Source organism: Lytechinus variegatus, chromosome 11, assembly GCF_018143015.1.
Source record: "Lytechinus variegatus isolate NC3 chromosome 11, Lvar_3.0, whole genome shotgun sequence".
Lineage (NCBI taxonomy): Eukaryota > Metazoa > Echinodermata > Echinoidea > Temnopleuroida > Toxopneustidae > Lytechinus > Lytechinus variegatus.
The window spans coordinates 19,292,188-19,315,957 of NC_054750.1; the positions used below are offsets into that span (position 1 = coordinate 19,292,188).

General features: G+C 37.3%; 1 protein-coding gene across 1 annotated transcript in view; it reads left to right on the plus strand.

Annotated features, from left to right (window-relative positions):
* The first annotated feature begins 802 nt into the window (after positions 1–802).
* Positions 803–23,770, plus strand: part of LOC121423424 (transitional endoplasmic reticulum ATPase-like) — a 32,018-nt gene continuing 9,050 nt past the window's right edge. Inside the window, exons 1-10 of the mRNA XM_041618759.1 lie at positions 803–910; positions 12,437–12,539; positions 14,068–14,240; positions 17,179–17,259; positions 18,612–18,804; positions 19,312–19,443; positions 20,557–20,659; positions 22,531–22,664; positions 23,078–23,213; positions 23,619–23,731. Coding sequence (XP_041474693.1) covers positions 894–910; positions 12,437–12,539; positions 14,068–14,240; positions 17,179–17,259; positions 18,612–18,804; positions 19,312–19,443; positions 20,557–20,659; positions 22,531–22,664; positions 23,078–23,213; positions 23,619–23,731 — 1,185 coding nt within the window. The 5' untranslated portion in view covers positions 803–893. The remainder of the gene's footprint in view (positions 911–12,436; positions 12,540–14,067; positions 14,241–17,178; positions 17,260–18,611; positions 18,805–19,311; positions 19,444–20,556; positions 20,660–22,530; positions 22,665–23,077; positions 23,214–23,618; positions 23,732–23,770) is intronic.

Below are 23,770 nucleotides of genomic sequence, written 5' to 3' on the forward strand. Positions count from 1 at the left end.
ATGCTAATGCATAGTATTTCGGGATGATTGTTTCTTTATCACAATACATGTTCTTCTTTCCTTCCGTTTTCTCTTTTCAAGTTCTCAGGCATATAATTATATAGGACCTCAGTCCGACTTTTATACAATGACATCCATAATTGCCAGATCTTTAAAAAAAATAATTTTATAAGACTGTTTAAGCTTTTTCATTTCTCCTATATTTTTTTCCTTCCCTCCCCCTCCCCCTCCCCCACCCTTACCCCCGTACTTTTTGTCTTATTTTCATACCGGTTTATATAGTCTCATACACGGAAAAATTATTTCCGTGGTCTCATAGAAATGACGCAATCTTTATATTTCTAGAAATTCAAGCATAGTCTGCTAGGAAGAGTAGACTTTTTTTTTAAAAGTAGAAACAAAAATAAGATAGAGGACCCTATCTCTATAAAACCGTCATCATTCTTATCGATATATCCATATTTTCCTCTAGAAATACGAAAAAGAAATTCAGTGCAAGAATGGTATTGTGCAATCGTTATGACAAAGCTGATTCGGCTTGGTTCCATAGAGTTATATAAACCTAAACACCCCTCTGTAATAACTATTGTATCTGAAAATAAAAGCAGATCAAATCATATTGTTTCGTATGTAATTTGAAATAAATTATATAGTTCTAATATTTAAATTTTTTATATGATTGTACAATCATCAACCTTTATATGACTGATTATTTGCAGTGCATTTATCTCCAAATCACTAAAAATGTTCCGCTTGATTGCTCTCGGTATATCCACGTGTATTATTTTGATCCGTGAGTCTTGAAGATAAACTAATTATTCATCTGCCGCAGGTTTGCAGTTCACGGTGAATACGAATGCTCTTGCTGTTTTCTTGTTTAAATCATCAGAAATATGGCCGAAAATTCTCAGTAAGAATTTCATATCTCTATTTTGTTTAACTTTATGCTTCGAAATCACGTGTGATGTATTTTGCTGCTCTCATGAATGAAGAGAATTTATTACTCGGATCTGGCTTTGTTCATATTCGGTCATCACACAGATTTCAATTTCACGAAGTCATTGTTGCATGTTGTGCGTGTATGATGATGTGAGCTGAGTGACCGGCGCGGCGAGCTAGTAGTAGTACATGTACACAGCTACAACAAAGTACAGGCAAGCCAGCCAGCCAGCCAGCCAAAGAAAGTGCGTGTGTGTCGAGTATGGTTGGAACTACCCCTTATCGACCACCTAATTTTCTAAGCATGGTATCGGCGAAAATATTTTTCAGTTTTACCTAGTTTTCGTCTAAATTGTGCAGAAAATTTGGCAGATCAGATCACTCTAGGTAGCGATGCCAAACCAGCCGCGCGTTCGCATCGGTATGCTCTGCCCCTGTGTAAAACATGGTCTCAGAAAACTCTTTTCCAGTCTTTAAATATTAATTCAGTAACACTCTGACCCACAAAAATCCGAAGATTATTAAATTAAAATAGGAAATTTTCACTTTACATTCTGATTTGAGGTTAGAATCGCCAGATATTTTGCACTTGAAATGTGTCTTGAAAACTGCCTGATCGTACGATGCGTGCGGCCATTTTGAATCTCAGAAGCCAAAAGTGGAAAGTACTGCTCATGTCATAATCATGTGACACACAAGATTTTGACGTCCACCAGTGTTTGTGGCAATTTGAATCGTTAGTTTAGTACTTTTGCTCTGAAATTATGTCTAAAAAATCCGATTTTTTTTGCATTTTGATATCATGATTTGTTGAGATTTTGTTGATATGGTGATTTGATGATGACATGAATGATTTGACCCCTTTATCGTACCCCTACACATAAAAAAACCAAAAAACTCCCAGCATCATGAGATTCTTTGAATTCTAAGCTTTGTAATGATACCAAACTTGTTACCAATTAGCAAACCGCGAATTACCGCCAGCGGGAAAGATAAGGGCTTGCACTGTCCCCAATCTGGAAAATTCAGGGTCAATACAGAGACTGTATAGTCTGTTGAGTAGGGTTGTTTGGTTTTTGGTGATTATGTAACAGATGGTGATGTACCTTTCTTGCCCTTTTAAACCCTGATTATGGTCCAAGGCCCCATTTTTTTTTGCCTGATTTATTATGTCTAGATCTATGTTTACCCCTTCCATAATTTGCCCCAGGCCCCTGCGTGGCCTATATGTTTGCAACCCGCCCCTCACCCATAATTGCCATTATTACTCGTCCCAACCCTATTTCTTTTTTTTGGGGGGGGGGCCTGTAACACGGACCCCAAACTTTATTGGCCCTTGCCCCCTGACCCCATTTTTTGGGGGGGGGGCTACCCATTATCGGTACTTGTCCAACGTCACTGGCCCGGCGGCCCCTACCTATCCCGACCCATTTTTTTAGCTACCTTTAAGCCGTCAAATGTTACTGGCCCCCGCCCCTCCCCCCATCCCGGCCCCTGCCCCCCCCCACCAGCCCAATTTTTTTTAGCTTTCTTTAACTTGTCCAACCTTACCGGCCCCTGGCACCCCATCCCGGCCCCTTGGCCCCGACCCAATTTTTTATTTCTTTTTTATTTTTAGCTTTCTTTAATATGTCCGACCTTACCGGCCCCTGGCCCCCCTCCCCCCTCACGGCCCGTGGCCCCTGACCAAATATTTTTTTTTTTTTTTTTTTTTTTTAGTTTTCTTGAACTTGTCCAACCTTACTGGTCCCTGGCCCCATCCCGGCCCAGGGCCCCTGACCCATTTTTTTTTTTTTTTTTTTTTTTTTTTTTTTTTTTTTTTATTTATTTTTCTTTAACTTGTCCAACCTTACTGCTCCATGGCCCCCCTCCCCCATCCCGGCCAGTGGCCGGACCTAATTTTTTTTTTTTAGCTTTCTTTAACTTGTCCAACCTTACTGGTCCCTGGCCCCCATACCGGTCCATGGCCCCTGACCCAATTTTTTTTTGGAGAGCTTTCTTTAACTTGTCCAACCTTACCGGCCCCTGGCCCCCCTCCCCCCATTCCGGCCCGTGGCCCCCGACCCAATTTTTTTTTTTTTTTTAGCCTTCTCTACTTGTCCAACCTTACCAAATCACTGGAAGGCCAGAAAGGCGATCTTGTAATATTCTCGATGTTGAATATACTTGTTTTGGGGAAAAATAGTATAACAGAATACATCTTTTCACAAGTGAACATTCGATCATCTTTGAAATGCAGATGATACGTGTGTGGAATACTTTACCACTGACCAATTCATTGATCAGGATCAGGCAAGTTTCATGCATAATGATAATAATCAGTATAATGGTATTTCATTTCAAGAATGTTAGAAGCATAAACTGAATTGTACAGAGCTTTTACATGTAAACAAAAGAAAATGTAAACTGCATTTTAGTACTTAATAAAAAATAATATCAAGTTGTATTATACAAATATACAGTACGGACCCAGTCAGCAATCTTTGAGCATAGTTTACACTCGATTTTACACTCGAGCAAGAACAAAGGAAATGGTCCAGTGAATCTATTGTTCTATTGTTCTGGCTTGGCCACTCTATTGTTCTGGACCCGAGTGTAAATTCGAGTGTAAACTATGCTCAAAGATTGCTGACTGCCACTGTATACAAAGCATGAAGAAGCATAAATTTGGTAATGAATGCAGCTGGACAAGTACTTCTGCACTTGAATTGTTCATTACATAATCGTCTCATTTGCATATTTACCACTTTTTGTACATGTAGAAGATAATATTCTATGAATTTGTTCTTTTGCAATTGAACATCATATCACTGATGATGATACTATTATCCAATTTATTTGTAATGAAATGCCATACACAAGAACAAACATCATTGTAACATATATTGTACTATATTGCATCATAATCTCATTTGCATATGCATATTTAAATACATATATTCTGTTTGAATTTTAATATATTATAATAGTTTTATCAAGGAATAGGCCACTTGACATATTGTTGGTGGTTAATTTCCTCATACATGTAGTTTGAAAAGAAATATTTTTAACATACATGTTTACAATATGCGTATCATTGGCTTTGCATCATAACCTCATTTACATAAAGATATATGGTATTTTAAATTTGCATATTTAATTATATGAAACACTCTTTTTTTAATATTATATATTGGTTTAATCAAAGAATGGGCCAATTGACATATTTGGTGGTTAATTATCTCAAAATCACTAGCATGGGTGAAACTACAAAGGCAAATACACATTCCGCATGAGCGGCAGACATTTTTAATGATATGCGTGCATATTTAATTAGATATTTGCCTAATTTGCATATATTAAGAAAAAACCGTAGTCTTATTGTGAAGAGCAGGTCACAAGCTTCAAAATGAATGGTCACAACATATGTATACAGTAGATATTTAAAAATGATGTGGCATCGCTACTCTAGGCGACACCGCAATACTTACCCGTGTTAAGAAACTGGGACTCCACTCACGCGCATTTGGGCCGCCCTAGCTTAGAACTAAGCTTTCTTTCCGTAAAAAAAAATTATTCTTATGATTAAATAAATATTAATTAATACATGAATACTGTTAAATCGGTACTCACCGGTTCTCTTCTTGAATTTTCTGCCAATTTCCCACGCTGCTGGCTGCAATTCCGCGGTAAATTTCGTCGCCATAGAGAGCTGTTCATGCAACGTTATTTATAAATGGAGCGCCCTTTACGAGAGTTGTTAATGCCGCGGAGAAATCGTTAGGCATTTTGGCCTGTGTTCAAGGCGTAGCTGTTCTATTTTTTTTTATAAAATTATGTGTGAGATCGAAGTCTCAGCGAGTAAACACTCTTCCAATATGGAAGAGTGTATACTCGCTGTGATATGATCCCGATAGGGAGGCGCAACACCCCCACCCACATGGGCGCAAACCCCAGGGCCGGGGGACATGTCCCCTCACCCAAAATAGTAGGGGGCACATTATGAAATGTCCCCCTACTATTTTTGGTCATGTCGTTCAAATTCGAAATGTATTTTGGAAGAGACGATCTTACTTTTGGCATGCCCCCTTTTTTTTGCTTGTTTGCTTGTCAAATTTCTTTTGGTCAAGATGACCTTCTTTAGAGGGTGATAAACCTTCTTTTTTTGTTTGTTTTTTGCTTGTCAAATTTTCCAGCCCCTGGTCCCCCTACCTTTGGGGAGAGATTTCCGCCCTTGCAAGTAGACATATACTCTTGATATTGTTTGCGAATCTGCACGGGCGTCGATCGAGGGCTGGGATGAGGAAAAGCGGTGAGACGAGAAAAAAAAATAGAACTTAGAAGGGGAAAGGCGACAGAAAAAAAGTGAACGAAAGAAAAATTAATGGAAAATAAAAGGGAAGAGTAAATAGGGAGAAATGTGATGGGTAAAATAAATTATGGGAAAAGAGGACAGAAAAAAAGTGAACGAAAGAAAAATTAATGGAAAATAAAAGGGAGGAGAAAATAGGAGAAATGTGATGGGTAAACAAAATTATGGGGAAAGATTCTGGACGCACTATTCATGTTTTATCATGAAAAGGATAAGTTATTTATCCGCGAGCAGACACTTTTTGATATTGTGATCTGAAACTGGATAATGATTTAAATAGAGAACAATCTGCGTATCTGAATTAACGTGTGTTTTAGATTTCGACCTAGAATTTGGGTATTCTAAATAACTTTCTTATCATGAAAATCAATAAAGAGAGCGCAAAGCGCGAGCTAAAAATATATGATATAACAAAGGGTGAATTTAAGCTCTGTAATGCAAACACTTTGTGGGAAAATTGTGAATTGTGATGGATCACAGTTAAAAAAGAGCTGATGTATTTTATTTTTATTACTTTGAGTTTTTACATAGGACCGGAACATGCTATGAGGGCATTATGTCATCATATGAAATTGATGACCATCTTCCTATTTCTCTCGCATGGGAGCGCGAAATGTGTTAATTTTATGGCCTGAAAACTGGACATTTAAAGCACTTTGTAATTATGCATAAGAGGCATTATATATCTATCAATGCGAGCAGAAATCGCGAGTCGAAGTTTTTGATAAACTGTCATCAAATTAGTTTGATTTAGAATTAATATTGGGATATACATAACCGACTAATCCAAATGCTATAGCGTGCGGCGCTAGCTGATACGTTTTAACAATCTGACCTGAATAGGGAACTTTTTGAGAACTTTATGGAATACAGGAAAATAATACGTACCTGAAAATTCAAATTTTGCGAGCGCGCAGCGCAAGCAGAAAATGATAATGTTCAGATGATATCACAGACATTTTTACAGAGCACTTTTTAAAAATCAATTTGTAAATGAAACAAAATAATGAAAGTTCAATTTCCCAGCTGAAATATGTTTTGTATAATGACTTCAAAGTTTGATTTTTCAAGCTCCATATTGAGCAAGATATGCAAATACCCTAAAAGACAATAAGGCGCGAAGCGCGAGCGAAAATTTTTTATCCTAACAAATAGATTTAAAAAAAAATTATTTTCAGAGTCTTCCCCTAATGTTATTTCATTTAATCATGTTCCTCCTCTTATGTTTGCCTTTCTTCTTTTTTCCTCTCTTTTCCCTTCCTTTTCTTTTTTCCTTTCTTTTTTTTTCTTTTTTTGCTCCGCCAATAGGGGGGCCCGGGCCCCTCGGCCCCCCTGGATCCGCCTATGTTAGCGGTTGTAGGTATAAATCACGCTCTAACGCTCTAAAACTGTGTTCTTTATCAAAAAGCTGTCTTTCATATTCATTTTGTTCGCAAAAGAATATAAAGTTAATTTCAATCATTGTATATAGTTATCCTGTTTATGATAAAAATACTTAGAAATTGGGTTAGGTTAGGGTTATCAAATTATCAGGGCAGAAAATATATATTTTTTTCTCATTTTGCGCGTCGAGCTGGCACTATTTGATCTGTGTTATTATGTTTTTGATGACATTCATTGTATTCACAACAATAATTATTAAACATTGCGCACGCGCCGTGCGCCGCATGAATTATGTAGATCAGGTGAATAACTTACCGCTACACACGAGCAGTTGCTCTATATATTCTATGTAATATAATATATAGAGCAACTGCCCATTTTTAATGGTCCATAATATACCCACTTTCTTCTTTTTTTGGAACGAGTATGAATTTATCTACTGATATACTGAATGTACAATAAAAGTCATTATCATGTATTTCTTGGCATTTCATTTACTTTTTTTACCATAATTATATCACACAGCTGTTCGCATAGGCCTACGCCGTCACAAATAACAAAACAAAATCTCACTTTTTTTCTTTTTTGGTGGGGGATAGATTTTCCATACGCATACGTACAATTTTTCAAATTATTTTTTTCTGCTATTTTCATAATAAACTTTAAATGATTTCGCCTTTGCACTATTATTTTTTTAAAGACAAAATTACATCATCATCATATCATCGTCACCAACTTCATTCTCATCTTTATCACCACTACCACCATCATTATTATCATCATCATCATCATCATCACCGCCACCATCACCACCACTATCATCTTCACCAAGATAAATCCTGCTTTTTTTCCTTCCTATTTTCCTCTTTTTAGAGGGCACACCACCACGCCCCCTTACTGGATATCCGCCTCTAACGTTTGTTGTTGTATATAAGTTGGCGGATGCCTCATGAAATGAAATAATATAAAATAAGGAAAGGGAAACTAATTAGAAAAAGGACTGAGGAGAAGAAAAAAGAAAGCCAAACAAACAAGAAAAAACAATATCAAAATTTTGTTGTAAAGTCTTCTACGTCAGTTTAATAATTATGTTTTCAATGAAATGAGAACATAAAAAAATGAAACAAGTAAGATGGGCTATACATCGTAGCAAAGAAATAGAGGGAAGCTCCGAGACAATAAAAAGGGTGAGAAAAAGAAAAGACTTTGAAATACTCACAACACGAGCATAATAAAAAAAATTGGAATAAGCAAGGACAAGTAGCTGAGGGACACCCCCCCCCCTCTCTCTCTAGTTATTTATGTATCAAACTCGCATACACAAGAATTTCTTACTAATCAAAATATTGCGAGCAAAAAGCACGAGCTGACATTTTTTTAAATATTCAAAACTGATAGAGAGACACATTTTAAACAATTCATGAATCATAATAATTATGCAACTAGCTTACCAATCGAATCATTCGATTGCGACAAATGATCTGAGAATTAATGCTTTTAGGAATTCATTAAATTAAAGCAAAGTATCTCAACATTAAAATAATTAAGGCGGGCGCAAGGTATCAGCTACTACACCGATAATTTTTTTTTTGACATTTGAAGTATTTTCGGTAATCATGAAAAAGATCGGATATTTCATGAAAGCTCAAATCCCGAAGAGCGGAATATTTTTATTAATTGACTTTTTAAAAAAATGTTCTAAGCCCCATTTAATATTTGATTATAAGTCGATGCATTAAAAGCTGAAAAAATAAAGTATTTTGTGTTCCTCTATCATAATTGTCTTTCTCTTTAACCCTGGTTCTTTTTTTCTGGGGGGAAGCATTTTGGTTAAAAAAAGAGAAAAAAGATAATTGCTGGCTTGTGGACGCCCGGTGTGGACGGTGGTAGGGACACCCCCCCCCCCCCCCCCGTAGTTACGCCAATATGGGACCAAATGATCCTAAATGTCCGAGGCGAAACTTGTGCAATCAAACGTTATTTCTGAATAAATTAAAGCTTGCGCTGTTCAACTTCAATCTCTTTCAGCTAAATTTGCGATGAACGCTGCGTTATGAAATATATAATTATCAACATCTGGCGAAAAGAATAACCGACCGATCACCTGACGAGAACGCGTATACGTGATCTGCATATCAGGTCCGATCGAGAGTCAGAAGTGAAGGACAACTGCCAAGAAAATCAGGAAAAAGTCGTCAAAATGTAAGTTCCCCTTCATTTCTTTCAATTTTTTGTTACTTATTGAAGCATTAATGTATCATTAAAGCAAAATTTCAACAAAAGCCTCAAATTTAGCTAGTACTTTTGTTGAAATTACAATAAATTTAGATCCACATAAATCTCTAACCCAATTTTAGCACTGATGTCGCCTATGAGGTCCATACATGTAATGTTTGGACCTCATTGGTACTAGGAGTGGATCAGATTCCAATGTTTCGATCGACGACTCTGATTCAATTCGCATATGATGGGATGTCCAAACTTACAGACTTTTCAAAAATATTCTTCAGGCTGAATTTTGTTCACAAAATATTCACAATTCATACAAATCCAATTCAAGAAAATAGTTACCACATTGACGGCAAGATCGTAAACTATGCTATGATATTAAATCATCAGGGATGAAAATGTGAAGTAGGTCAAGGGGTTTCGGCGGTATCGCGATCTAAAAATTCTATTCCCATCGGCATCGATGAATGCGCGCTGTGCTGGAAAACCATTCTGAATAAGTGTAACCTAACTTCGTGGACCAAAGTTTTTTAGGAAATTGAAACAAAAACTCGATCTTAAAAAAAGGTGAGGTATTTATCTCAGATTGACAACAAAATGCTACAGAATCAGTCAGTACCACATTCAACTCACTTGTTCACTGCTACACAACGAACAATTGTCCATAGACTGTGTACAACGGATAGATCGTCTCCGCACAGCAATTCTAAGACCGCTGATTGGTCAATCGCGCAGATCACGTCATGATCACGTGGTCCGAAAAATAATTCCTTCGGACTGCGTGCGGAAGTATCGATAGCGATAACGATATCCGGTCACGATGTGTACGCGGTAAATGGTCTTGGTTCGTGATCGGATCGCTCCGGTATCGATCAAAAATTATCGAAACCCTGCAATTTCATGCATATTCACGCGACGCTCCGAAACCCGGAAGCCAATTGACTTTGTGCACGTTGCGATAGACTCTACAAATTCCAACGAACATGATGACATACAGACGCTAATTTGTAAGATTTTGACGGAAAAGCAAAAAGTAATCGAAATTCTCTTACCTGTGCGGTATCGGTGAGAAAATAGATCCTCCGAGAATACCTTTCATAATTCATATAAAATACGCGAAAGTGAAATTCTAGGTCGATTTTGGTACGAGGTGATAGAGAATTGCACACTTGTTTTGTTGGAATTCTGTGTGGGGAAATAAAAGGCTTGCACTGCGCATGCTTACTATATTTTCATTCATAAATTGGTTCTCGGCAGTGGCTGGATGACGTCATGTAATAAGCAAAAATGTACACGACCGCTACGTTCACGCTCCGCTATCCGTTGTACACAATTTGTCGCTGTGTGCTACCACCCTGCCTGTGGGGAATCTACAGGTAGGACTATGGTATGCCAATGTTGTACAGAGCACACACTTTAAAAATCATTAAAATATCACTTTTGTGACACAAATTACCAATTTCCATACACAGCTGCAATTTATTTTTCATTAGTAACTTGGGAATAATTTTTTTATTCACCAGAGTGCTCAAAAACTTGAATTTTGGGCATATTTTTTGTATGCCCTCTATTGGTGGAAAGTGTTTATGGCAAGAAAATTTTCATTTTTTGATCTCTAGTTTTAATTAAGAAAAAAATAATTTAAGGAATCAAATTTAAATAAGAGTCAAGTTGTATTAATGATAGGCAAGGCTCCACATTAACTTTTTTTGGTGGTGGCCCGTTCGGGCCACCAAAACCTTCAAATAATTTTTTTTGGTGGCCCACTAATAAAGTTTGGTGGCCCGAAAAATATAAAGAAAAACATTAATTAAAAATGAATAAAACAAACTGAAATATTCTGCAATCACTAACACGTACCACTATTCTTTGTACATCTTGTATATAAATCGTGCTTGCTGTTATTTTACTTTGCATAAAACAAAAGAAAAAATGAAGAAAGAAAAAAACAAAGAACAGGTCATAAAAAAAAAAGAAAATTTAAGAAAAATAAATAAAACAAAATTATCAAAAAATGGGGAAAATTATTATTATTCAGTAGAAACATGTTCTTTAATCAGGTATTTTCAATGGGAAGGGGTATAAATGGTTTAATCACTGAAAAAAATGAAAGAAAAAAATAAAATGGCAAAAGTTATCTGGAAAAAACAGTGAGACAATTCCTTCCCTATATTTGACAAAATGATGGAAAAAAAATCACATGTCATATCAATGAAATGCCTTCCCAAAGTATTTACTTCCTTAAGAGTGGTTTAAGAAGTCATTTGTAAACAAGAAAGAAAGAGCGGTCTATTTATTTTTGGCTCAAAGAGACACAGCTTCGAAATAAACCAAATATCAACATACATACAAATGCACATATGGGACTGTGATGTACTCACCTATGTGTATTAATGCATTTGGAAATCGGTCTTTTTGAGTCAAATGAGAGGTCATAATTCCTCCTTTTAATGCTTGCAATTAATCAGGTTTCAGTAATATGGACTGTAGAAGGGCATTTCATTGGTGTAAAATGTGACTTTGACGTAGATTTCCAAAGTTCTGGGGAAGATTTCTTAGCAGTAACATTTCGTATCGCAGCTCCCTGGGTCTGAATAGTCTGCTCGTGCACAGCTAGCTGCATTGGTTTCATGCATGCAAAGCTCAGCCAGACAGCCGGCGCGGCCGGCTGAATAATAGTTACTGTATGCTAGCGGTAGGCCTACATTCTGTCATGACTATGCACTCTTTGTGTGTGTGTATTTGTGTGTAGATTAACAAAAAAGGCGCATGACGAATTGGCTTGCAATTTTAACTGTAGAAGGTTGATAAATGCATGCAAAATCGGGAGAAAAATTGCGCTACTTTGAAAATTATTAGTTGCCCGATTCGGGCCACCAAAACTTAACATTTTTTCAATAATGGTTGCCCGAGATGAATTTTTGGTGGCCCCGGGCCACCGCTAATGTCGAGCCTTGTGATAGGTGTAATGGAAACTGTCAGTGTAAAAAAAATCAAGCATTTGCCCCAAAGAAAAAGAGAAAATAAGCCAAACATTGCCACCCTTATTTTGCCACACATGGAGATAGAAGTGAGAACAAGGTTATATCTAACCCAAGAAACTCCCGCCCGATACGTGGGCGACAGCCCAAGATCGTACGTGCAATTTGGCATACTCGCCTGACAAGCGTAAGTATGGTCAAAATAATTCTCCGAATAAATAGTTAAAACAGAAATCAAGCACTTACCACGATTATATGGATGATGGTCTAACGAGTGGCAGTTTTTCTGACATCTGGGCACAGACTGGAACCTCAAAAAAAGTTCTCTCCTTTACCCCCGTCTTGATCGGCCATTTTGTTACAATTCATAACAGTCTAGTGGCATCCCAAATTTTTTTGAGACTTGACATCTTGAGTTGTTTCAACTTCAAGACCCCTGAAATATTAAAAAATAAAATGTGTTGTGGGATAAACCCTAGTGTTGATCAAGACAATGACAGAGTATACAAATGTACGTATGTAGGACTTTATTTTAATTTTCTTTGTATTGCAGGGAAGATATTGCTACGGCAATCTTGAGGCAGAAAGCTAAACCAAATAGACTAATGGTGGAAGAAGCAATCAATGATGATAACTCAGTCGTATCACTCTCACAGGTAAATATGCCAAATTCATGTATTCAAAAAATTAAATACCACTCCAAATACTGGATGAAAATGCAGTTTGCAAGTGTTGCCATTACCGTATCCTTATTCTCTCCTTTGCTCTCTGCCCATCTCCGTTTTTCTTCTTAATAATAATATTCCGCATTTATATAGCGCTTAGTACATCGGAACGATGTCTCTAAGCGCTTTACAGATATATTATTACCCCGGTCATCGGATCCTTGCATGCCCGCATACAATGTATGCACCTTCTCCACTCCCTGGGGAGCATTCCAACAAGAGTTCCAAGACTCAATTGCTAGGCATACTACATATAGGCTTTCACATCCTACCGGGCACCCATTTAACACCTGGGTCGAGAGTGGCAAAGTGTGGATTAACGCCTTGCCAAAGGACGCTAGGCCATGGTGGGATTCGAACACACGACCCTCTGATTACAAGGCGAGAGTCAGAACCGCTACACCACGGTGCTTCCACACGGTGCTTCTTGTGCATGTAAATGCTTGTTCACACACCCGACAAGATCCAATAACAAAGCTCAGGCTCCTGTTTCATAAGCAGTTGCTAAAATACCAAATGTACATTCTCTATAACAGGTTCACTATATTTGATCAGATTGAATGATTTCAGTAGCTTTAAAATGTTATTGCAAATTGGTTATTGTGGAATTGATCAGATTGAATGATTCTAAACTGTTGCAAATTGGTTATTGTGGAATTGATCAGATTGAATGATTTTAAACTGTTGCAAATTGTTATTGTGGAATTGATCAGATTAAATGATTTTAAACTGTTATTGCAAATTGGTTATTGTGGAATCGATGTACAATGTCAGTCAGATACAGGGTATAATTTTTTTTTTTTTGCAAAGGCAAGTAACTTTTGTTATGTTGCTAGGAGACAGTCATCTGGGTCCTGTTTCATAAATCCATGGTTACCTGGGCCCTGTCTTACGAAGAGTTACAATCGATCCGATCAATCATTACTCTATGGAAATCCATCAGTGTCATAATTTTTTTCTACAGGAAATTTGCAAAATATCCTTCGTAAACAAAGGAGAATACCCCAAATTATCAAGAAATCAATGAATTTATGGATATGAAATTATAGCTAAAAATTTTTTTTGAACAGACATCCATGTCATATGTTGACTTTGCTGGCTTACCATAGTTTTGATGGATCGGATCAATCACAAATCTTTGTAAGGTGGGCCCCTGGACTCTTTCATTTCATCAGACAGTATTCAAACCTTGAAATGAATACACATAAAAACTAATTCAAGGGTTGGGGGATGTCCCCCCCCCTCCCCTTGGTTGAATTCCCCTTTGAGTTTTAAATTTTTTTTATATTAGCCTTGGTATGGCAGAGGGTCGTATTTCCTTGGGGAACAAAATTTTCAATAAATCTCCTGCATGTTAGAGGTGTTCACAAACACTGACATTGAAATTAAAATTTGTTTTGCATTTTTGAACAATGAACCATTGATTGTTTTTGCTGGCATTTTTCCTGACAATCTTTAGGCAAAGATGGACGAGCTACAGCTCTTCCGTGGAGACACAGTCCTGCTGAAAGGCAAGAAGAGACGAGACACAGTCTGCATTGTACTCTCAGATGAAACCGTATCAAATGACAAGATACGTCTTAATCGAGTCGTCAGAAGTAACCTCCGGGTTCGCCTTGGAGATATCGCCAGGTAACGTCGTGATACTTGATTTTCACATTTCTCATTTACTTCATTTCCATGCTGAACAGTTGAATTCTATTTTTCAAAGTCATTTGTAAAAGGAATAATTCCAGTTGAAATAATAGGAATTGTATAGGTCATGATCAAGTTATACTTCAATGATCACAGCAAAGTCTGAAATAGAAATATACATTATAATAATGTATATTTCTATTTCAGACTCTGCTGTGATCATTGAAGTATCATAAATCATCAAATGCAATAATGTCACTATTGCATTTGATGATTTATGATTTTTGGTGCGTGACTGATCACAATTTGCAACTCGGTAAAAAAGTCAAAGACTTTTTCTCTCGTACTCAGTGGCCTGGTTTGGATTTTTATTTCCAGCATATGAGATTTTTTATTTCCAGCATATACAAGTACATGTAGGTCATCTTCTCTTTTTCCATTGTTGTTTATAATTTATAGTGTAGAAATTACTGCTGGGGACATTGTCCATCAATATTGCAGGACTAGCATTACATGTATGTTGATAATTCCGCATCCATGTAGAAATAGCATACATGTACACACAAGCAATGTACATGTATACATGTGGTATTGATATCATTGAGTACTCTACAAACTGTGGGGAAAACCACTATTTACCCAGTAGTCTTATTCAAGTCTTTATTTTCAGCAGGGCTACATGTACATATCGTGGTACACAATTTAAAAAAATGGCATTTGGGACTATCAGGGCCATTCATTACAGCTTCTCTGTAGCATCAACATCTGATTTGTCTATCCCCGCAGACGAAGTCTGGAGGGGAAGTAAGCGTTACCCCTGTCCGTCCGCCTGCCCCCCCCCACTTGGTTTCCATGCAATAACTCGAAAAATATTAAATGGTTTAAACAAAAGTTTGATGTGTAGGTAGATGACACCAAAATACAGGCAAAGTTCGAATTGGAGTCCGCAGGTCAAAGGTCACAGCTCATTAAATATGCGAGTTGGTTTCCGTGCAAGAACTCAAAAAATATTTATTGGATTCAAAAAAATTTTGTTGTGTAGGTAGATGACACCAAAATACAGGTTAAGTTCAAATTGGAGTCCGCAGGTCAAAGGTCACAGCTCATTAAATATGCGAGTTGGTTTCCACGCAATAACTCGAAAAATACTTAATGGATTTTATAAAAAATTTGGTGTGTAGGTAGATGACACCAAAAACAGGCAAAGTTCGAATTCGGAGTCTGCAGGTCAAAGGTCATTAAATATGTGAGTTGGTTTCTGTGCAATAACTCAAACAATATTTTATGGATTTCAAAAATTCTTGGTGTGTAGGTAGATGAGACCAAACTACAGGCTAAGTTCGAATTCGGAGTCCGCAGGTCAAAGGTCACAGCTTATACATGTATATTGGTTTCTGCACGATATCAAGTTCATTCATATTGAATGAATTTCTGATCGTGTTAAGCGGTGGCATCTGTGTCCTTTGGACGCGTTATTGTTAAACTGGTATTCATGTACACATAGAGCCATACTCTGTGTTGTATAGCTGTATGATGCATGTTATCACTAAAGTGAAATAAATATGTAAATTGAGATTCTGACCAGTGTTAGGGTTTGCTAGGGTTTGCTAGGAATTACAGAGTATATTTATTTAATCAATTTTCTTGCTAAAAGGATTCTAATCATTGCTTCCTGAAAGGAAGTGACTCATAGTAGGTTTATTCATCACAGACAACAGTTTAGGCTTACTGGTCTTTTATTTGACAAGATCTATTTTGAGACCATGAAACTTTAAAGCCAAAGGGGAGGGGGGGGGGGGTTAATAAATAAGAAACATGTAGGATGCCATATGGGGGGATGAGTCTATCAATTTAATGTTTGTCTTGCCTGCATAGCAGCGGTGGAGGCGTTGTCAACATTGACATCTTAACCACTTGAGGTTAAATTTTTGAAATTTCATAATTAATATAACCAGTTCATGAAGATTGGGCATAAGGGTAATCAAGTATTACTGAACATCCTGCCTGAGTTTCAGGTCACATGGCCAAGGTCAAAGGTCATTTAGGGGTCAATGAACCATGTTTGGGACTTTGTTGAATTTCCATCATAACTGAAAGTTTATGGATTTAGTTTTGAAAAATGAACCTTGAATGTAAGAGCAATCAAGTATCACCTAACATCCTTTCAATTTTCAGGTCACATGACCAAGGTCAAAGGTCAATTCAGGTCAACAAACTTTGGCCATGTTGGAGGTATTTGCTGAATTGTCATAACTGAAAGTTTTTAAATCTATTTCACGAAGCTTAGACATTATAGTAATCGCGTATCGTTGAACATCCTGCACGAGATTCAGGTCACATTGACCAAGGTCAAAGGTCATTCAGGGTCAATGAATGTATTTTATTATATGAAATATGTTTTTTAATAACTATTCATTCAATAGTTTTTCAAAGTCAGCACTGCTGCTAGAATCACGTAATGCAAGGCGAGACTGCCATAGGCACTTCACTTGATTTTTTATCATCCATCATGTACATATTTGCTTTTATTTATCAACATTTTTTTTTAAAATTGTATTTGATTGAATTATGTTTTCTCTCTCTCTTTGTTTATATAATTTTATTCCTATTATTCATTTTTAGAATTAATTCAGTGATTTACTTATTTCATTATTTGAATGGTTTATCATTATTATTATTATTATTATATTTATCAAATTATTTATGTATTTACTTTTTTGGGGGGGTTGAAGTGGGAGGGGGTACTAAAGATTATTTCCCAGGCATCGCTGTAGGCAAAAGAAAAAGAAGACACAGCTCAGTAGGTTGCAATATTCACATAAGGAAGAAGCCATAGGCTGCCAAACTCAACAGGTTCTTAGGTTCATATATTGACTGATGTTATGTGAGGTGGTTTATTGTAGAGCTCTGTTCTTTTTATTTTCTTCTTCTGCAGTGTACATGCCTGCCCAGACGTGAAATATGGCAAACGCATTCACGTGCTGCCCATCGATGACACTATTGAAGGCATTTCAGGGTAAGTTTATGAATAATATGTTTTGACCCTTGACCTCACACGAAATGATATATGTCTAATCACTGAGTTTCTTGCACCTGTACATGGCAATGCAGTGTGGGGATAAAATGAGCTACATGTAACATTCAGAAAAAAAATAGAAACCTTTGTATTCTATGTGCTTGGTTGTTTTCTAGTGAAAGTTACCAGATTTGGTGTTAACTGGAAGTGAATGAACATATGGAGAATGCGGATATCATTTCATGAAGAGTTTAGTCTGTGCATTCCAATGAATAATTTTTTCTCAGCCAATCACATGCAAAGATTTTGGTAGCATATAACAACAATCGGTGAAATCACAGACCATTTGTTTCATGAAATGCTCCCCAGGGGCCCGTTGCATCAAACTTTTGCCACAAAAAACTCTGGCATTTTTTTAGTTTTTTAATGTGTAATATTCAATGGCATAATTTTGTTTGCCAGAGTTTTTGTTTATTTACCAGAGTTGTTTAATGGCAAAAGTTTTATGCAACGGGCCACTATTCATGTAAAGCCTTTGATTACCACTGGCATGGGATATTCCATTCCCTTGTTTTCAGTAAACTGCAAAGGCAGACTAACTTCATTTCATTCTTACCCCAATAACATCTGATAATTGTGATGTTATTGTTTTAAAAATGAAATACAATCAAAGTGATGATGATGATGTTGTTGATGATGGTGATGGTGGTGGTAATGATGATGATGATGATGAAGATGATGATGATGATGATGATGGTGATGATGATGGTGATGATGATGATGATGGTTATGGTGATGGTTATGGTGATGCTAATGGTGATGATGAATATGAAAAAGAAGAAACAAAATTGCATGAATGCAGTTTGGTAATGGGGGGGGGGGGGATGGCAAGGTGGGAGTGATAGACATTGTGGAAATGGGGAGCATTGGTACATGTATATCATTATCGGTCATCATCATCATCAATCCAAACTTTAAATCTGTTTTTTTCTTGTGAACTGGCTGGCTGGATTCACCTCACTCTCCCAATAATCGCCCTTAACCCTGTCCCTTCTCCCCTATCCCCCTCCCTCCTCCCCCTCCCTCTTCCCCTGCCCTCCCCCCCCCCCACCCTCCCCCTCCCTCCTTCCCCATCCCTCCTTTCCCTCCCTTCTCCCCCTCCCTTCTCCCCCTCCCTTCTCCCCCTCCCTCCTCCCCCTCCCTTCTCCACCTCCCTCCTCCCCCTCCCTTCTCCCCCTCCCTTCTCCCCCTCCCTCCTCCCCCTCCCTTCTCCCCCTCCCTCCTCCCCCTTACTCCTCCCACCTTCCCTGTAACAGCAAAATGACAAACTTGTTCATTCATTTACCTTTTAGAAACCTCTTTGATGTGTACTTGAAGCCGTACTTCCAGCAGGCTTACCGTCCAGTCAGGAAAGGTGACATTTTCCAAGTGCGGAAAGCACATAGGGCGGTGGAGTTCAAAGTGGTCGAAACCGACCCTGGACCATACTGCATCGTCTCGCCAGATACAGTCATACACTTTGAAGGAGAGGCAATCAAACGAGAGGTTTGTGCATCTTTTAATTGAGTTTGAACAGAAACGGAAGTTCTAGGAGAGAAAATGCATCTTGGAATAACCCATCTCAGAGTAATTTGGAAATGCTGGAAATAATTTTTAAATGCACTTTAGAATTGTATGTTATAAGATTTTGGAATTGTGAAATATTTGCTGTTCAGTCATTGTGTCATCAATGCCTGTAGTGTAATGTAAAACATGTCCAGATCAAGACATACATAAACAGAACTGTGTATCTTCATTTAGTGATTAACAGTGAAAAAAAAGAAGACAATTGATGAAGGAAACAGAAAAGGGGGAGGAGGAGGAGGAAAGAGAAGGAGAAAAATATTTTATCGGCCCGTTTTGGGGGAGTTAAAGTACACATATTTTGTAAAGTTTTTATATTTCCATGTAAAGAACATTCTATTATAATACAGCCCATCAAATACAGAAAATGAAAGATTGGCACTTTATGAAATCACTCATGCTAAATACTTGACTGTCTTTGTTTTGTAGGACGAGGAGGAGAATCTGAACGAGATCGGTTATGATGACATTGGAGGATGCCGTAAACAGTTAGCTTGTATCAAGGAGATGGTTGAATTACCCCTTCGACACCCTGCTCTCTTTAGAGCCATCGGAGTCAAGGTATGTTGTATGCATCATATCTTTGAATGATTATTTTAATGGTTATCAAAACCGCAATATTTTAGCGAAAAGGCATGACCTGGTGTAATAGTTGTACAGGTCTGCTCTTATACCCTTTTTACACACGCTAAAATTTCCTTAACCCCGTATTATAGGTGGGGCTAAATTGCCATTTAGCCTCACCTATAGTACCGTGTTAAGCTTAGCCCACTTTCTTTTTACACAGCATTTTTGCAAAGTGGGCTAACCCCACCTTTAGTACGGGATTATTTGGCCCTGCAAAAAAGCAGGGTTATCCCAGCAATTGCGGTGCTAAGAGCAATAGTACGGGTTAAGATCGCATGTGTAAAACGAAAGTGGGCTAAGCTTAACCCAGTACTATAGGTGGGGCTAAATGGCAAGTACGAGTGAAGTACTTGTACTACGAATGATTGACAAAAACACTAGTCCGGGGTTAGCGAGTTTCGTGTGTGAAAAGCAAGCATTCCTTATCCGGGGTTAGCAATAACAATTTGGCATGTGTGAAAACAAAAAAAAAATAGTAGGGGTTAAGGATAGTATGGGGTTAGCGATAGTCCGGGGCTAAGAAAATCTGTGTAAAAAGGGTATATGAATGCAATTTACATGCACTAACATGATTGATGCAGCTAGCTGCAAGTCTATTTAATTGTTTCTATTTTTGCTTGTTAAAAATCATTGTCATTTTATGAATGAGAATTTTGTTCTGAATAGTGTTGAATTTGATGTTAAACTTAAGCATAAAAAAGAAAAATTATTAATTGGCTTTGGATTATAAAACATAATCGCTATTCTTGTTCTTTTTTTTGGGGGGGGGTGGGTGGTCTTGATTGAACTATTTGCACTTGGGTTGATGAATCAAGATCACTTTGAGGCAAATTATTTTCCCCATGCTCCTCCAATTAGTGGGTATTTGTATACTATTACCCAAGTTGGCGCCGGGCCTTAATCGTTGTTGAAGAAGAATTGCATAAATGCCCTGAAACAGTAGTATCGAAACACCAACACAAATCCAGATTCATGTTTGCCTTTCAGAGCTAAAAGATGCTAAAAATGATGATTAAAGTTACTGTTTTATCATGTATTCCATTACAGCCTCCTCGTGGTATCCTGTTATACGGACCCCCTGGTGTTGGTAAGACACTGATTGCTAGAGCCGTAGCCAATGAAACGGGAGCGTTCTTCTTCCTCATTAATGGTGAGTTGAGAACTTGGTTTAGTAGAACTCTGAAAACTTGCTAAATAGAGAAGTGATTATGAATTGATAGTAACTTTGCAAATCATGAATTCCATAAACATGCACCACCAATGTTCATTATCATGTGAGGCTCTTGGGTGAACCAATTTTTCCTAAGAGGTACAAGGTACCACGGGATGGGATTAAGATTTGAAAATTTAAAAAAATTATATTTAAGTGAAAAGTGGATCCTAAGTACATATATATGTGATCAGAGAAAAATGTAATACATTGAATAAGGTTTGTAAACTCAATGACTAATCATGGTGTTGAGTACACTGTGGCCAACCAATCTGAGAATCAACGCATAAGAGTGTCGTCACACGGAAGGTGTAAGTTATGGGCAAGTACCATGGTAACAGGACTGAGAAGCAAATATAAACCAATGTTTCCATGGTAGTTGCTATATTGTATGTTTATTGTTATTGCTCATTGATCGTGATATTGAAACAGATTTGTCTAATAATGGAAGAGATCTTGAATAAAAGAAATGTATATCTAAAGTATATTACAGATAATACATTGTTCAAATTGATGCTCAGTGCAGGAAAATTTCACAAGGCATTATTAGCTTTTATTTTTCAGATTTTCTTAACTTGTTATTATTGACAGAGTTGTCTTTTTAGCACCCTCCAACTTACCCCAGTGTAGAATATTTCCTTTCTTCTACTGGCATATTCATGGAGGAAGATGAAATACAAATCTCTTCATTAGACTGAATAGGGCCATTCCATGTTCTATTCAGGTCGAAGGCTAGATACAGTTGATATTCGGGGTTTTAAATGTTTTATATACTCACAAATGAAGAGGGATTTGGAACGATTTTGTGAAGCTTCCGAACCGTAAGCACAGATTTTGCACACTTTTGCTGCTTGCCTTGAAAATAAGAATATTGGACCTGTCATTTTTTGTTTGACATTTGTGTCCATTTCGAATCCTTCACAAAAGGTTTGATCCCTGTGGAAATCAGGCTTAACCCTATCTAGGCCAGGGTATTTTTCGAGTTCATATAGCCGGGGGGGACCTCCCAGGCTCCCCCTTGAGATCTCGCCCGTCGAACGCGCCGAAAATTGGCACACGGGTTGCCTGGGACATAATCTACAAAATTGAACAGTAATTTATTTCATGCGAATCGCTATTAAGTGATTATGCTAATTTATGCGTAATTAGTATGTGAAATTATACTTTTTCCTATAACTCTCTAAAGCTCCAAATGTACTTATTTTTGGTATAGAAATTCTTTGTGGTGTTCTTAGCAAGTGTACATTAAAAAAATTGCGATATCAAATCATTTTCTTATGTATTATATTCCAATTTCTTATGTATTTCCTTGTTTTTTTGCCTTTTGTTTTTCATTGTTTTTTCAATGAAATTTGTTGGGGACTCTTCTGAGATCATAAAAAGCATAAAATAAATTTATTTAGACCAGAAGAAATAAAAATAATCATACATTTATGAATTTTGGTTGAAAACACAATTTGCACTGACTGTGTACACGAAATCACGTTTTGAGCAATTTTTGGTCTGACCAGCACTTACATTATGTTGCGTAATTTTCGGAACCACGTACCAGGGCGACGCAAAATTGGTCTCAAAAGTTGCGCAAGACTTGAAAGTAAAAAGTCCGCGAGCGGCGCGGTCAAAAAATTTCGCATGACAAGAATATCGTGCGATTTGTTGAGGGGGGGCCTCTGAGGCCCCTCCCCCCCCCGGCCTAGATAGGGCTAAGGATATAATCACTGTGATAACATATTTGATAACTCAAGAGCTGATCATGGTAAAATATGAAGGTTGATTATTGTGATTTTTATCATTTTATTTCCGGGTTACAGGACCAGAAATCATGAGTAAGCTGGCTGGAGACTCCGAGTCCAACCTTCGTAAAGCCTTTGAAGAAGCAGAAAAGAATGCTCCTGCCATCATCTTCATTGATGAACTAGACTCCATTGCTCCCAAAAGAGAAAAGGTGAGATCACTGACATTGATACCAGGGTGACAGTTTTTCTCTTCAAATATTTTCAGAATTTAGAGTCCTCCAACTTACCCCAGTGTAGAATATTTCCTTTCTTCTACTGGCATATTCCTGGAGGAAGATAAAATATAAATCTCTTCATTAGACTGAATAGGACCATTCCATGTTCTATTCAGGTCGAAGGCTAGATACAGATTACCCTTGTCAAACTGGTCATGTCCACTCTTGCCTGACCGATGCTACCAATCACCAAATAATCTGCGTACTGATTTTTTCTTGATGGATCATAGTGATTTCTCATTGCATTGTGTAAAAAAGTCTTTTTAAATATTGTAGTGAGTTGTTATAGTGAATTTGTCATCTTTGACTGCCAAATGACCACATCATGACATGAATTCCTTTTGTAGACCCATGGAGAAGTTGAACGAAGGATTGTGTCACAACTCTTGACCCTCATGGATGGCTTGAAGAAGAGGTCGCATGTCGTTGTCATGGCAGCCACAAACAGACCCAACAGCATTGACACAGCTCTGCGTAGATTTGGTAAGTTTTGGCAGTCCTCTAGCTCGGAATGCACTAAAGATGAAAATTCAATAGGTGTATTTGAGAATAAGCACTTGAAAACAATACTTGTATAAATGTTAATTTGCTTACAAATTTAATTAGCTGAGAGCTTATTGTGTTCTCACAAAAGCATACTGCATAACTCCAGTTATAATTATCACTATGATTAGGAGGAGGATGCTGATGACAATGATTATGATTATAAGTGATGGTTGTGATTATGATGTTGATGACGATTAATTTTATAATCATTGTTATTATTTGTATCGTTATTATTATTATAATGATTGGTATTATCATTATCAGTGGTAATATAATGATAAAATAATTATTATGTTTAAGAATTTTTCAATTCCTAAATGAAAAACATTGTTTTGGCTACAGGTCGATTTGATCGTGAGATAGATATTGGCATTCCTGACTCAACCGGCCGTCTTGAGATCTTACGAATTCACACCAAGAACATGAAACTATCAGAGGATGTAGATCTTGAACAGGTAATGATTATACTAATAATAAGAAACATTGCTTATATC